At 32.9% G+C, this 15,782-nt stretch overlaps 1 protein-coding gene across 6 annotated transcripts in view; it reads right to left on the bottom strand.

Moving 5' to 3' along the window:
* Window positions 1-15,782, bottom strand: part of HYCC2 (hyccin PI4KA lipid kinase complex subunit 2) — a 96,350-nt gene that overhangs the window by 44,775 nt on the left and 35,793 nt on the right. For all 6 annotated transcript variants that reach the window (XM_056808673.1, XM_056808675.1, XM_056808679.1 and 3 more), the window contains exons 4-5: window positions 4,549-4,627; window positions 3,736-3,837 (exon numbers count right to left, since the gene is read on the bottom strand). In XM_056808673.1, coding sequence (XP_056664651.1) covers window positions 3,736-3,837; window positions 4,549-4,599 — 153 coding nt within the window. In that variant the 5' untranslated portion in view covers window positions 4,600-4,627. The remainder of the gene's footprint in view (window positions 1-3,735; window positions 3,838-4,548; window positions 4,628-15,782) is intronic.

Raw genomic sequence — 15,782 nt, 5'->3', positions numbered from 1 at the left:
AGAGGAAGTTTCTCATCAAAAACTTCCTATACAAATAAAGCCACAGGTCCAAGTCTCTATCCTTGGGAATTTTCCAGGCTCAACTCTTATTTTGATATAATAATCTCTAGTAGCTTAAAAAAAATTGAGAACAGAAAAAGACATAGTAAAAATAATCTAGTACCTTGTTGACATCAAAAAAATTGAGTATGTTATATAGATTAGCTGTATCATACAATAAATATGTTTGATCATAATTCTCTGTATGTAATAGACAAAGTCAGATTCCTTTTTATGATGGTTTACTTTGATTTTTAAATAAGTTTCTGTATAAAAAGAATTTATTTGGTTTCAGAATAATGCAAAGATGGGACCTGAAAAATTAGTTGCTGATAGTAAGTAGAGAAGGATAATGGAACAAAAACTGCTTTTATAACAGAGCAATGGGTTGAGCAACACATTCAAATAACAATTATAAACAGTTAATGGCTTTTCTTTTCAGCGAATTAACCATAGGAAAAAAAAATTCCACTTTATATTCTTTGAATTTCATACTAAAGGGCCAATTGCTAATCCTAAAATAGACAAATGACCTCTTTATTTGGCATTACAAAGAAGTCTATGGTTTATGCTATAACCTCATACAAGAAAATGCTGTTAATGAGAAACTGCATAGGCACCTGGGTGAGAATGATAATGAGTCTTCATTTTAGAGGCTCAAGTTCAACACCTGTCGAGTCTTCACATTCGGGAATTATAAGACATGATGAAAGAATGAATACTTTTTGTATTTTTTAAAAAACAAACATACTGCAACTTAACACACACCATCTTTCCTTCACATTGGTCACTGGTTGCATAATTATCCTTTCTTCACAGAATTATACTTTCTTCACAAGTATATCAGATCTAAATATCTAGGGTCCTATGCTAAGTTCCAGGAACTATGTTTTAAGAGAATGAAAGACTGAAATACAACAAAAGGAAGGAAACCATTATAGGGAAAGGAATGTCTCAAAACCATGTGTTATAAGAATGAGATGAAGGAATTGGAGATGTTTAAGGAAAAAAGAAAATTTGGGAAAGATATGACAGCCCTTTAAATATTCACCATGCCATACTTAAAGTATGTAAAAGGGATTAGAGTTAACCTGCGTGGTTTTTAAGGGCAAAACTAAGAAAAATGGGGAGAAATTTATATAGAGACAAATTTTAGCTCAATTATAGTTATTTTCTGATTTCATAAGCTGCTCAAAATTGATATAAGTTGTCTTATTAGGCAACAAGTTCTCTATAACTAAACATACTAAAAGAGAAGCTAGATAAATAACTATCTCTTGGGAAAATTCCTATCCTGGGTACAAGGTTTGATTAAATATATATATATAACCTTTGAGGTGCCTCTTAATTTCTATATGATTCTATAATGAAATACAAGGAAGATCTATCATCAAAGGTGAGGAACCCCACCTTTAGTTTAGCTTTTAACATAATTCTACCTCTAAGTCTATAAATATATATGATTTTTGCCTTGATGCTTTGTTAAAGGAACTCATTTTAGAGAAGCAGTTAAGTGGTGCAGAACTGGTAAAAGAACTGGTTTTCAAGTTGGGAAGATGTAAAATTAAATCAAGTCTCAGACACACAAGATGTGTGACCCTAGGCAAGTTTCTTAACTTTTCTCTGCCAGTTTCTTCATCTGTAAAGTGGGAATAATAATAGTAGCTATATCCCAGGGTTCTTATGAGAAAGAGGTAATTTTTTTAAGTGCTTACTTTCTGTCCTAGTGACAACTCTAAGACAGAAGGACAATGACTAGGCAAATGGGGTTAAGGACTTGCCCAGGGCATATAGCTAGGAATTATCTGAGTCCAAATTTGAACCCAGGTCCTCCCAACTCCAAGCTTAGTGCTCTATCCACTGTACCACCTAGCTGCCCTGAGGTAATAACTATTTAAAGAAAAAAGTTTTGTAAACTTTAAAGTTTAATATAAATGCTATTATTGTTGTTGTTAGCATGTAACTAAGAAAATAAACTGGTCTAGCTTCTTTTCCTTAGGTTTTTTCCTTCAATTTCCTTTCTATCAATTGAAAGGTTAAGACAACTATAGTTAAAAGTTGAGAGTATTTCATTTTTCTAAGCAAGCACAAAAAAAAATATTTCTTAAAGTAAAAATTACCCAGGTTCCAACTACAATACCCTTCCCTACCCCACCCAGAAGATTCATCACTAGAAAATAGTCTTTGCTACAGAACCATAGTAACAGAAACATCTTGTCAGTGAAAAGTCACAATAATTAGTTTCTTCCATAGGAAAGTAACATAAAGATAAAATAACATTTCTACTGAAAATCAATAAGCAAATATCTTTTATGTAATTGATGAGTTTTTAAGTTGCCTTTAAATAATTTAAGTCTTAATGTAAATATTTACAGATTGATTCTCCATTTCATAATAGTAATTTTAAGGAAATTACAAATAATGTAGAATAGAACATGGTTGCCCACAAAAGAGCACAAAACAAATTTTTAATAATAGGTAAACTTTTAAACATTAAAACAGCACAAAACCACAAGGGATAAAGGAAATAGATATAGCCTTCAAGTCTGGGATTCTAAAAACTGTGATTTAAGCAAATATAACTTGCTTTACTAAATGTACTTGGGTAAATTTTGCAACTGCAAGGGGGAAAAAAAAAGGGAGTCATTAAGTATAATATAATTGCTGCTACTACTTATAAGAAGCACAAGACCAATTCTAAGCCATATCAAGATTAGGTGATGGGAATTGGGAGAGAGGGAATAAGATGGTCGAAGGCAGCAACAGGTCAGTAAGCAAATTTTTAGTTATACAGAGAAAATAAAGAAGCACTTTTTTAAGTCAAGCTGCTGGTTAGGAGAAGATTACCTGAACTTCTTCAAACTCACTCCAGTAAACAGCAGAGGCACTCGAGGAGGCTGTATCTGGGAAGATAAGAAGCTACTTTCCTGTGTGTTCCTTTTATATTCATTTTAAAGAACACAAGAAACCAGTGGTGATCAGTTTTCCTGACAACTTGTGTCACATTCTGTAAGTTTAACATCTAATATGAAAATGATGTGTGTATATTTCCAAAAGATTATATTGAAACTCAAGAATTCATTACTGTTCTACCTTTTATATTCTACAAGGCAAGTAATTAGAAAATTTTACTTCAATTTTATGGATTTGAACTATTATATTAGGATTGAAATATTTCTTGTTTATTTTAATACTAAATTTCCTACTAGGTTATTGCATTTTATTATAAGGAAAACAATCATTTAATTCTACTGATTAATTTGAATAAACTTTAATTTTATGTCATCATAAGTCAATTAATTTGCATGTTTGTATAAATTTTAATGAATGTATTGATTTAGATACTGTTAAAAACTTGGCTTCCAGAAAATGAAACACTTTCAGTGCTTAAATCTAAATGGCTCACGATGAAAATGGTCACTGAAATGAAGAGATTAAAAGACAAAATGGAAAAAAGCCCATTTTTCCTGACTTTAAGTGTAACCCAGAAATTTTTGTTTACTTGTGCAGAGAAAAAAAGAAAAAGCAATTATCAGAATGAGAAATAATGGAAAAAAGTTTTTCAATCCTCAAAGTAAAAATAGTAACAGTACTAATAATAGAAAAGGTCAAAACTTGAACATTTGGAATACTTAAGTATATGTTAACACATATACTATCATATATCAAAATTAGATTTATTATGAATTCTCCTACCTCATTATTTGAGTCTTGAATAACTTTGTAGAGAGCTGGTACCAGTGTTTTTTTCCTGTGCAGAGTTGCTGCATAGTTGGTGATCTGAGTTTCAGGTAATGCCTAAAAGAAGATCCCAAGGAATAAAGAAAAATTAACCCACTAATACTTGGCAAGTTAAAAGTTTCTATATAATATCCACTACAGCAAAAATTATGAAGAGTTTACCTTTCAAAAATGAAAATAGTTAAAATTAAGTAAATTAACTTCAGAGGGCAAGTGAAAAATTCAGTATATTGATTCTATTGGTTTTGGGGAAAATAACCATTACTGTGGGTCCAAGGAGGCAGATCAACTGAGACCATCTAGTTTAATGCTATTTTGTAGGACTATAAATTTGCATTTTAGTAATTTATTTAAAGGAAAAATCATGTCTCCCATTTATACTTAAGCATTATATATACTATTTTGCACAGCTGACTATTTGGCAGTCATGATGATCTGTGTTGGGCATTGTGCTGTAAAACAATAAATACACAGAACACTCTAAACAAAAAAGAGAAACTCCAAACTGATTCAGATTCAAAGAAATTAATGAGATTTTTAATTCATTAGTTTTAACTTTTAGAAATAGCACATTGCTTAGTGTCAATAATTCATAACTGTTTTCCTTTATAATTTTGAAATTAAACTGTCTTACAAAATTATCTACATAGAACATGAAGCATGTTAACTATTAGTCCGCTCTTTTAAAATTGGGAATTATTTTTAGCCTGAATATTTGTGACACATTCTTTCATTTACAGCTTTTTAAAATTCCTTAACTGAATTTACCTTGAATTCTGATAACCATTCTTCCACTACACCACGTTCAGATCCCAGCATCTTCTTATACCTTTAAGTCCTTTTTAACCTGTGGAAAAGAAAAGTCTTATAACTGAAATACAACACATAACTTTCACAGACTAATAAATCCAAATATTTAAGCCTTAAATTCAAAAGAAAAAACTAATCCAGTATGCATGGTTAAAAAGAGCAGCTAGATGGCACAATGGATACTGTTGGGTCTGGAGACAGGAAGACCCAAGTTCAAATCTGGCCTTAGACATCTACTAGCTGTGTTATCCTGAGCAAGTCACTGAACCCTGATTGACTCAGTTTCCTCAACTATAAAATGAGGGGGTGAAGGAAATGGCACACCACTCCAGTATCTTTGCCAAGAAAATTCCAAATGGGTCACAAAAAGTTGGACACAAATGGACAACTACAACAAAATATGGTAAATAAAAGAAGGCTTGCTTCTATAGCAAAGTCAAATAAATACTACTTTCAGAAATAAACTGTACATTTTAATGGCACCTTCAAAAATCTGTCTTGTCAAGTCAAGCAAGACTTTGACATTATTCTTAGTTACTGTATGTTAGATCATCAGAGAAAGCTCACAGTATCAGACTAAAGTGTACATTATCTAAATCAAATATATATAATCCATGCCCTATGTTCTTACCAAATAAAATATGAAGAAAAGTCAATTGGAACAAATTAAATATCATGGGGACAAAATATGATATGGTAGAACTTATAATTCTGAATAGGTTACAAGTTTTTTAAAGTATCAACATTAAGCAACTTTTTTTCATACATAGATATATAATAAACACATTAGAGAAATGATCTGGGGTTCAGTTAGCTAAAATATAAGTAAATTAAAAATAGATTCTTGGTTTTAAAAACTGTTTGACTTACTAATTTTTTCTTCAACTGAAAAACATGCTCTTATACCCAAATCAGAATACAAATAACAAAGAAAGTAATGTATAGTGCAATTATAAATCTACAAGACCTTAACAATATGCTCATATATAGAATCTTCCAAAAATCAGTGCAGTTTTTAGTATTATTAAGTTCAGAAGTAAAAATGATACAATCTTACAAAAATTATTTGAAAGTTTAATTATTTAAATTTATTTTATAATGCCTTAGTCCAGTAAATTCTGAATAAGTAAGTTTTAATTATAACAAGACAGAGAACCGTCAATATGTAATTACATGAATGACAACTTCTGGATGATACTTTCTAAAATAGGTAGATTGGTAGGAAAGGTCTTGCTTGGTTGCCTGATCTATATATTCAGTAGATTTCTTGTGGGTCACATAAAAAATGTTAAGTATGTACCAAAATTTTATTCTGTGGATGATTTTAAGACTAGGATTACAAATGGATCCTTCCAATCACAAAGTAGGAGCTGAAGAATTTTTACAAAGGTGACTAGTGATATGTAGCAAGGTTGAGTTTTAATTTTAATAAGAAACATATTGACATTAAGCTTTTTAAATTAAAATTTAAATTCTCTTTAATTTGTAGAAGTCACACTTTTTATAGCTATTAATGTTTAAAACAATACTACTTTTAGAATACCTCTATAAATACCAGAGTGACTGATGGTTCGTTCAAGTTAATGGGTTTGTGAGGCTAATGTGTTTGTCTAATAACTAATAACTTGGCCCTATAATCAAAAGACAAAACACTAGGTAAAACAATAGGAGGCAGCCAGGTACATAGAGACAATATTATACACAAGCAATTGATCAAACTATTGCAATGGAGTTTAGCAACCTTATGGCGTGTTTTGGTTATGATATATCAGTGATGTTTGTTAAGGCAATATTGTTGTTTTATTGTTATGGCGTGTTTTGGTTATGATATATCAGTGATGTTTGTCAAGGCAATATTGTTGTTTTATTGTTATGGCGTGTTTTGGTTATGATATATCAGTGATGTTTGTCAAGGCAATATTGTTGTTTTATTGTTATGGCGTGTTTTGGTTATGATATATCAGGGATGTTTGTCAAGGCAATATTGTTGTTTTATTGTTATCTTCACAACATATATATACTTCCTCCTCTTTTTTGACATTCCACCATCTGATGCAGACAGGCTCTTAATTATCTTAACCATGGACTATTCCATTAGCCTATTTATTGGTTTCCTTGCAACAAGTCTCTCCCTGACTCAGCTGTCAAAGTGATCTTCTCTAAAACACAGGTCTGACTGTATCATCCCACTGTGCAATCAACTCTAGTTGCTCACTACATTGTCAAGGATCACATATAAAATTCTGATTGGATTTTAATGCTCTTCCATAACCTGGCTCCTTCCTAGTCTTACAACTTACTCTCCCTTATGTATTCTGTGATTCAGTGATACTAGTCACGCTGTTCCTTCCAACATTATTCTCCATTTCCTTATTCCGAGTTTTCACTGGCTGAACTTTGTGCCTAAAATTCTTTTCCTCTTCATCTCTATTTCCTGGTTTACTTCAAGCCTCAACTAAAGTTCCACCTTATACAAGAGGCCCTTCCAAGTCCTCCATCATATTGTCTTCCATCTAATTTATCCTGTATATAGGTTTTTAACATATATTCTATATCTACATATATAAATATATAGCTGTTTGTATGATGTTTCCTGTTATGTTGTAAAATCCTTGAGAGTATGGACTGCTTTTTGTTTTGCTTTTCTTTGTATAGAAAACATTAATTGCTAGTTGACCAAATAGTTGTCTCTCCCTAATAAACTGTGAAATCCTGGGAAGCAGGTCTATTTGTATCCTTAGTACCCAGCAAAGTGCAAAGAACAGAAAGCACTTAATAAAGACTTCATTCATTCACTTTCATAAAGCTGACTTTTCTCCCCCTAATTGTAATAGACACACCCTCCTCACCTTTATCTCTTGGAAGCTCTAGCTCACTTCTTAGATGAGCTACTTCTTAGAACAGACCTTTCAAGATTCTTTCATTTTTAAGATCTCAACTCCTTCCCCCAATTACTTTGTATATTTCATATATGTTTTATGTTTATTTACTTAAGTTAAAAAAAAATGTTTACTATGTGCTAGGCCCTGTGTCAAAGATTAAGGATACATATTAAAGCAAACAAGACTGGGCAGCAAGGTGACTCAGTGGATTGAGAGGTAGGCCTAGAGACAGGAGGTATAGGTTCAAATCTAGCCTCAGATATTTCCTAGATGTATGACCCTGTGCAAGTCACTTAATCCTCACAGCTTCTGCATATACAATACACAGTATTGATTCTAAGATGAAAGATAAGGATTTTAAATAAAAAATAAAACAAGACAGTCTTTGCCCTCCCCTCAAAGAGATTCCACTCTAAGAGGGAGAAGATTCTAAAAGATTCTAAAGGATTACTAGAAAGGGAAAATAAGAGAAGGATCCAAGAGAGAAGTCATCACCTATAATACCTCTCTATTTTAGTTTGTATTTCTCTAGTACTTTTGTCTACTGACTATCTTATAGAAAAGAATTTCTTTGTTGTGACTGTTTTCTTTGACACTATCCACTTGAGGAAATTTTTTTTTCTTCATATTGTTCCTAGGGATTCCTATTGCCTCCCAGGCATTTCTGATGTTTTTATTATTTACTTTTTAAAAACCCTTACCTTAGGGGGCAACTGGGTAGCTCAGTGGATTGAGAACCAGGCCTAGAGATGGGAGGTCCTAGGTTCAAATCTGGCCTCAGCCACTTCCTAGCTGTGTGACCCTGGGCAAGTTACTTGACCCCCATTGCCTAGCCCTTACCACTCTTCTGCCTTGGAGCCAATACACAGTATTGACTCCAAGGGAAGGTAAGGGTTAAAAAAACAACAACAAAAAAACCCTTACCTTCCACCTTAGAATAAATACTATGTATTTTTCCAAGGCAGAAGAGTGATAAGGGCTAGGTAATGAGAGTTAAATAGTCACACAGCTAGGAAGTATCTGGGGCTATAATTGAACCTAGGACCTTCTGTCTCTAGGCCTGGCTCTCAATCCACTGAACTACCCAGCTGCCCCAATTTCTGAAGTTTTTAAAAGAAAGCTTCAAAGAAGCAAGGACAGATATATTTGCATATTCTTTTATCTTTTCATTACTCTATCTTCATAACATTGCTTTTTAAAAAAATGTAAATAAACCAAAAAATATTTTTAAAGTTTTTACTACATGTTAAACTCTGGGGATACAAAGAAAAATTTAAATTGCTCCTATTCTCTTAGAAGGGTACATTCAAATGAAGAAGGTAACATAAATATGTATGGATTTATACAAAACAAATATATGGTAACCCTGAGGGGAGAAAATGCTAATAGCTGGGCAGACCTGTTAGTAAGCAGAAGGGGGAAGGCCTTAGGCAGGAGATGGTACCTAAACTGTAAAAACAATCCAAGGATTCCAACAAGCAGAAGAGAAAATGCACATTAAATATAGGAGGATAGCCAAGATAAAAAACATAAAGACAGAAGGTAAAGTGCTGTATGTGAGGAGCAACAAAAAGGTTAAGTTAGCTGGACCATGCATAGGGTGTAATAGGGCTGGTTGTGAAGAACTTTAAATGTAAAACAGAGTAATTTATAGCTGATCTTAGATTGAGAGTCATTGAGCATGAGAATGATACAGTAAGACCCACACTATAATTACTGGCAGCCCAATAGGGGGATGAATTGGCATTGGGAAGAGAGCTGAAGCAGGGTGACCAATGAAATCAAAATCTTAACAGAAATATGTTCCTAAAATTAAGATTACCCTCTGCCACACCTATATTATAGTATGTAAAGATTAAAATTTGGGGAATTTGGGGAAACTGAGGCAGGTAGAAATTAGTTTCTCTCTGCAAGGAGTAGTATATTTTTTAGAGATTTATTAAAGGTTAAGGATTAAAGAAAATACAGAATAAGAAACATGTGCCTAGGCCAGAGAGGCCTAGACAAGACCTCACCTCCATTATGAAAAGAGCCACGTCTGCCCCAAAACGGAAGTCCAAAAAGAGACCTCAGTAGGTGGAGAACTCCTTTAAATAATCATTTGTGTTCTCACCCAGGCAAGAATTCAGTGTGATTACAAAGCACTCTGGGGACATGAAGAAAAGGATTCTGGGGACTGGAGTCCTGAATTCAAGTCTATTTTTACATTCCCCCGTTTGATCGTTTGGAAAAAAATAATTTTTTTCCCAAAGGATCATGAAAACATAATCAACTTAAAGATTACAATAATTTGAGGACAAGAGAAAAAAAAAAGACGCTAGGAGCTTGAGCAGGGTGGAGGCCCACAGACAACTTCCCTTCAGATCGGTCATGTGAGTCAAGGACTGATTCCTTCTCTACCTTGGCCCTTTGGGCCTAATCTCCCTCTGGGTTGGCCAGAGGTTGAGTAACCCCTTTCTCTTTTCTCCTCTCTACTTCTCTCCCTCTCCCTTTTCTTACTCCCATTGTGATTAAACCACCATAAATTCCATTCTGACTTGAGGGTTTCATTTTAGGAATTTCATAAGTAAATTCCTTGGCAGCCATAGTTTTAATATTATAACAACCTTTAAAGGTGATATTTTCACTACAAGTATTAATGAGCCGGCTAAGCTGAAAATTACTTGCTGCATTCTAATGAAGAGAAAGAACAGTCAACAGTAGTTGCAGCTGGGAGAAGCAAATCTGTTTTATGTTATGGACATTGCAGTTGTTGTGTTTCTTCCTATTCCTCTAAATTTATTCTATCTTTGCACCAACCCCAGGGCAAGGAACTATAGGTGAAGTTCCTTTGTTAAGCTTTAATTAGGGGTGGGAGTGGAGAGAAGGAATGATTATTTTTGCAGAGGCTTTTATTAGGATCAAATTCACTAGTTTCTGTCAACCCTCCTTCCCTCCCCCTTCTCCCTCCCTTCCCTTCCTCTCCCTCCTCCTTCTCCCTCCCCTCAATTTTTTCCTTTCTTTATCCTTACCTTCTATCTTAGTATTAGTTCTAAGGTCAGGTTAAGGTAATCAGGGTTAAGTGACTTACCCAGGGTCATACAACTAGGAAGTATCTGAAGTCACATTTGAACCTAAGTCCTCCTGACTCCAAGCCTAAGCCTCTATATGAATTCATTGTGCTACCCAGCTGCTGCTCACTCATCTTTCTTGAAGTCATAATTTTAATGTAATTAATGACGATCTTATTAATTTACCAAATTCTATCCCCTTGCCACCTCTAATAAAGAGAATTTAAAATTTGATCTTTTTGAATTATAAATATTAACACTGCCAACCTTTGGTTTTATGATTTCACAAATAAATGTATCTGTTTATAACATCATAGGAATGGTTTAAAATGTTCCATGCTAGCATCAATTAGGAAACATTAATTTTCCTCATATTGATGTCACTTACAAAACATTCTTAACAAAAATATGTAATATAGGCAATCTATAAAGATTTATTCCTTTACCTTAGAACAGAAGGCTGATAAGTAAACCTAAGTATCTAAAACTTTCAATCTTTTTATACTTGTTATTATGGACATGGGTTTTGAAACCAGGACAACCAAATCTTCAATTATGAGTACAGAACGTTCCCTTTATATGACAGGGCTATGACAAAAAAAAATTATGATAAAATCAAGCATTTTAAAATAAATCTACTTTGATTAAAATGGTAAATGTTATTTGAATCATCTAGGAGTTAAGATCACTATGAGATAATTGATAAATTTAAGTAAGTAGAGGCATACCTCAGAGATATTGTGGTTTCAGTTCCAGGCCACAGCAATAAAGCAAATATCGCAATAAAGTGAGTCACAATAATTTTTTGGTTTCCCAGTGCATATACAAGTTATAGTTTATATAGATTATTAAATGTACAATAAGATTATGTAAAAAAAAGACATACCTTAACTAAAAAATACTTTATTGCTAAAAAAAATGCTAACCATCATCTGAGCCTTCAGCGAATTTTTTTGCTGGTAGAGGGTCTTGCCTTGGTGTTGATGACTGATGATTGATGAGGGTGGTGGTTTGCTGAAAGTTGTCTTAAAATAAGACAATGAAGTCTACCACATGGATTGACACTTCTTTTCCAAAAGATTTCTCTGAAGCATGTGATACTGTTTGATAGCATTTTACACAACAACAGAACTTTCAAAATGGAGTCAATCCTCACAAAACCTGCTGGTGCTTTATTAACTAAGTTGATGTAATATTCTTCAATATTATTGTGTCTCAGGAAATAGAGGCCAAAGAGAGGAAGATAGGGGAATAGCCAGTCCATGGAACAGTCTGAACACACAACATTTATTAAGTTTACTATATCATATGGTCACAGTTCATGGTGCCCCAAAACAATTTCAATTATAATAGTAACATCAGAACTCATTGATCACAATAACAGATATAACAATGAAAAGGTTTGAAATATTGCAAGAATTGCCAAAATGTGACTCAGAAATATGATGTGACTACATACTATTAGAAAAATGGTACCAAGAGATTTCCTTGATGCAGGGTTGCCACAAACCTTCAATTTGTTAAGAACACATACAGATTATTTCCAAAGCACGATAAAGTGAAGTGTAATAAATGAGGTCTGCCTCTAAGGGAGCATGAAGACAGCCAGTTCCACCAGAATGTCTCCCAATAACTAATCCTAGGCAAGAAGCACAAACCATAAAGTTCCTCATATGAACTAGAAGTATAGTGATCTACAGAAACTGTTATGGTATAATAAACTGATCAGTAATCTGACATGGTCTGGGAATATGGTCTGGGAATATGTTTGGGCTTAGCTTTATCGTATAGAATATACATGGCTATTACATAAATTTTCATAGAATGCTAGTATAAATGATAAGAATCTTAACACAACATGGCTAATATGGATATGTTTTGCATGACTTCACATGTATAATCAATATCAAACTGCTTAACTCCTAAAGCTCCCTCGCCCACCGGCCCGGCAGGGAGAGAGAGAATATGGAACATGAAATTTTTAAAAATTAATGTTAAAAAAAATTTTTACAGGTATTTAGGGAAATATAATAAAAATATATTTTAAAAAAGAATCCAAATCCAAGCTATACTTAATATCTGCTTGATTATTCAGAAGGATGAGATTAATAAAACATATATAACACTGGACAAGGGAAAGAAGTGCTAATTAAAGTTGATCAAACTCAGCATAAGTAAAATATAAGGCAACCAGCAGTAATGTTGCTTCTGAAAAATTTCAAACTATTAATAGACTAGCACAATATCTCAGATACAGTATGTGCTCAACAAGAATTTGTTAAATGAATTTCTAAATTCAATTCAATATTCTGATTCTGACAAAGAATATGTGACTCTGGGAAAGTCACTTAGTTTCTCAGTGCCCAAAACTGTAAACAGAAATACAGATACCTACCCTTGCAATAATAGGGAGGGAATTTCCTCAATGGGAGCTCCCTACCACTATGAAATCATAGGTCCCAATTAAATAAATTAACTCAGTATTATGTACCTTTTGCTGTTGTGATGCTTGTAACATCCAACTACACATAAAAACAAAAAAATTGCTGTTCACACGTGTATGTTATTTGTATGTTGACCAAATTCTTTCTTCACAAATCTGTGCAATAGGGTTACAAAGTATTATTATTCTCAAACAGAGATACAGAAAGGTTTACTGATGCCCTCAGGATTATTTATTATTAAAGTCAAAGCCTAGAAGCCTGGTGTCCTTATTTAAATATGAATAAAAATTATTTCACACTTAATTGCTTTCATGTTTAATGTTACTTAAGTTTCCTGACAACATTGTCCATTGTACTACAGACACTATCCCCATTTTACAGATAAGGAAACTGAGGCTAAAAGATACACAATTAAGGTTAATGAAAGTCAGAGGTGAAATTAAGTTGTTTTTTTTTTTTTATTTCAAGTCTGGCCCCCATCCAGATAGCCCATGACCTAAGAATGTTTCTTCTTTTAAAAAAGAAAAAATACTTATTTTTATTTTAAAATCTTTAAACTATTCTTATTTCCTAGCTATATTAAAATAGGTTCCAAAGATTACATGACAGAAACAAAGCAATAAAAGTTTTGACTCTATTGCCGAACTCTCAGCAAGAGTTGAATGAAAAGAGTATGAGAAGAGATCAATACATTAAACAATATTCAGACAACTTTTTTAAAGCAAAGGTGAGGATGATAAGGAAGAAAATGCTATTTATTTTAGACTTCATAGAACAAAGGAGTGATTAATCTTTAAAATAATTTTCACCCAGAAAGGGAAAGAGTATTATGGGAGTAGGTTGGAGTATCTCAATTGCAAACAAGAGGGAAGAAAATAAAGACTGAAGCAAAAAGAAGTTGTAATGGCAATTTGAATCAATCAAAACTTGGGTTTGGTCTGGAAAAAAGCTCTAAATCTGAATTCTGTCTAGGGTTGTGGGAAGAGTCTCAGTTTGATTATTTAAGACAAAAATTAGAATAAAGGGAAATAAGATAGACCTTATACTAACAAAAATAACTTTATAGCTAAGGACAATACTAAAAAAACCCCACTAATTTGACAACTAAAAATTTGAAGATTATTATTGAATTCACCTATCCAAATAAAATGGACTACAAAATGAATATAAAGATAAGACTAAAATTTATATTGTTTACAAGAAAACATACAAGAATGACACATAGATCAGTGTGAAAGATAAGAAAATAAGTTAAAATCAAATAGAAAAAGGGAAGGAGAAAAGAGATCACATTTGAACCTCATTGCAACACTGAGAGGAAGGTGCAATTATTATCCTCATTTTGCAAATGAGAAATCTAAGTCAAACATAGTTTAGCTGACTTGGCCAGGTACACAGAGCTATTAAGTATCTGAGGCTGAATTTGTATTCGGGTCTTCCTGACGAGGGTCCTGTGTTCTATCCAATGTACCACCTAAATGTCCCTAACTGTGCTTAATATTCTAATATTCAGTAAACCTAGAATCACAAAACACTAGGGAAAATTTTATTAAAAACTCAGTGCTGGCATACAAAATTCCACTATTGTTAAGGCTAAGAGTTGATCTAACATTTTTTAAAAGAAATAAATGCTTCTAAAATAAGGAGTTACAAATATATGCATACCCCATGATCTAGTGGTCTATTACAGATACTATCCTGCTAAGGTAGTTATTGACTGGGGAAAAAAATGTACAAAATATTTCTAGCAGCACTATTTATAATGGAAAAAAATAAAAGTCCAGGTTAGGGCAAATCAAGATATATAATGTAATGTATTACTGTTCCATAAAAAAACAATGGCTAATAATACTTCAAGGGAATATCAGACAACTAATGTTAAGTGATGGCTAAATGAAGAAAGTAGAAACCAAAAAATATAACAACTGCAATTAATGGTAATAGCAACAAATTAATGGTATACACATAGGAAGAGAAGGTTAAGAAAAAGAATCATGAAAACAAGGATGAAATGGTGGCTACTATTAAAGGTAATATATATATATGCATATATATAAAATATCTTTTAAAATTAGATTAATGATCAGTTAATAAAAGAAATTAGAGACACAATCAATTAAGATCTCTTGGGTTTTTCTGCTTGTTTTACTTTATATGTTTATTTTTCCTCATTTCTTTTTTGTCCTTATTTATATATTTGAGTATCTACATTTGTTAGAAGAAGTCAAAATACAATTCCAAAGGTCTTATGAGAAAGAATGCTATCCACATCCAGAGAAAGAAATGTGGGAATAAAAACCTAAAAGAAAACCATATGATCTATCACGTGGTTCAATGGGGATATGGTTAGGGTTTTGGCTTTAAAAGATCACTCTAACTGATACACAGTGGTACAATCGAATGTAATAGACTTCTCCATTAGTGGCAATGCATGGATCCTGAACAACCTGGAGGGATCTATGAGAAAGAACACTATCCCCATTCAGAGGAAAAACTGTGGGAGTAGATACATGGAAGAAAAACTGCTTGATCACATGGGTCGAGGGAGATATGATTGGGGATATAGACTAAATGAACATCCTAGTGCAAACATCACATGTTTGGAATATGGAATATTCCATATGGAATAAATATGGAAATAGGTGCTGATCAAGGACACATGTATAACCCAGTGGAATTGCATGTTGGCTATGGGAAGGGTGAAAGGAACGGAGGGAGGGAAAGCATATGATTCTTGTAACCAAGGAATAATGTTCTAAATTGACTAAAAAAAAGATCACTCTACTGCAAATATGAATAATATGGAAATAAGTTTT

The sequence above is a fragment of the Monodelphis domestica genome, chromosome 8 (genome assembly GCF_027887165.1).
Source record: "Monodelphis domestica isolate mMonDom1 chromosome 8, mMonDom1.pri, whole genome shotgun sequence".
In the NCBI taxonomy this organism is placed as follows: domain Eukaryota; kingdom Metazoa; phylum Chordata; class Mammalia; order Didelphimorphia; family Didelphidae; genus Monodelphis; species Monodelphis domestica.
This window is presented reverse-complemented; position numbering and strand designations above follow the sequence as displayed.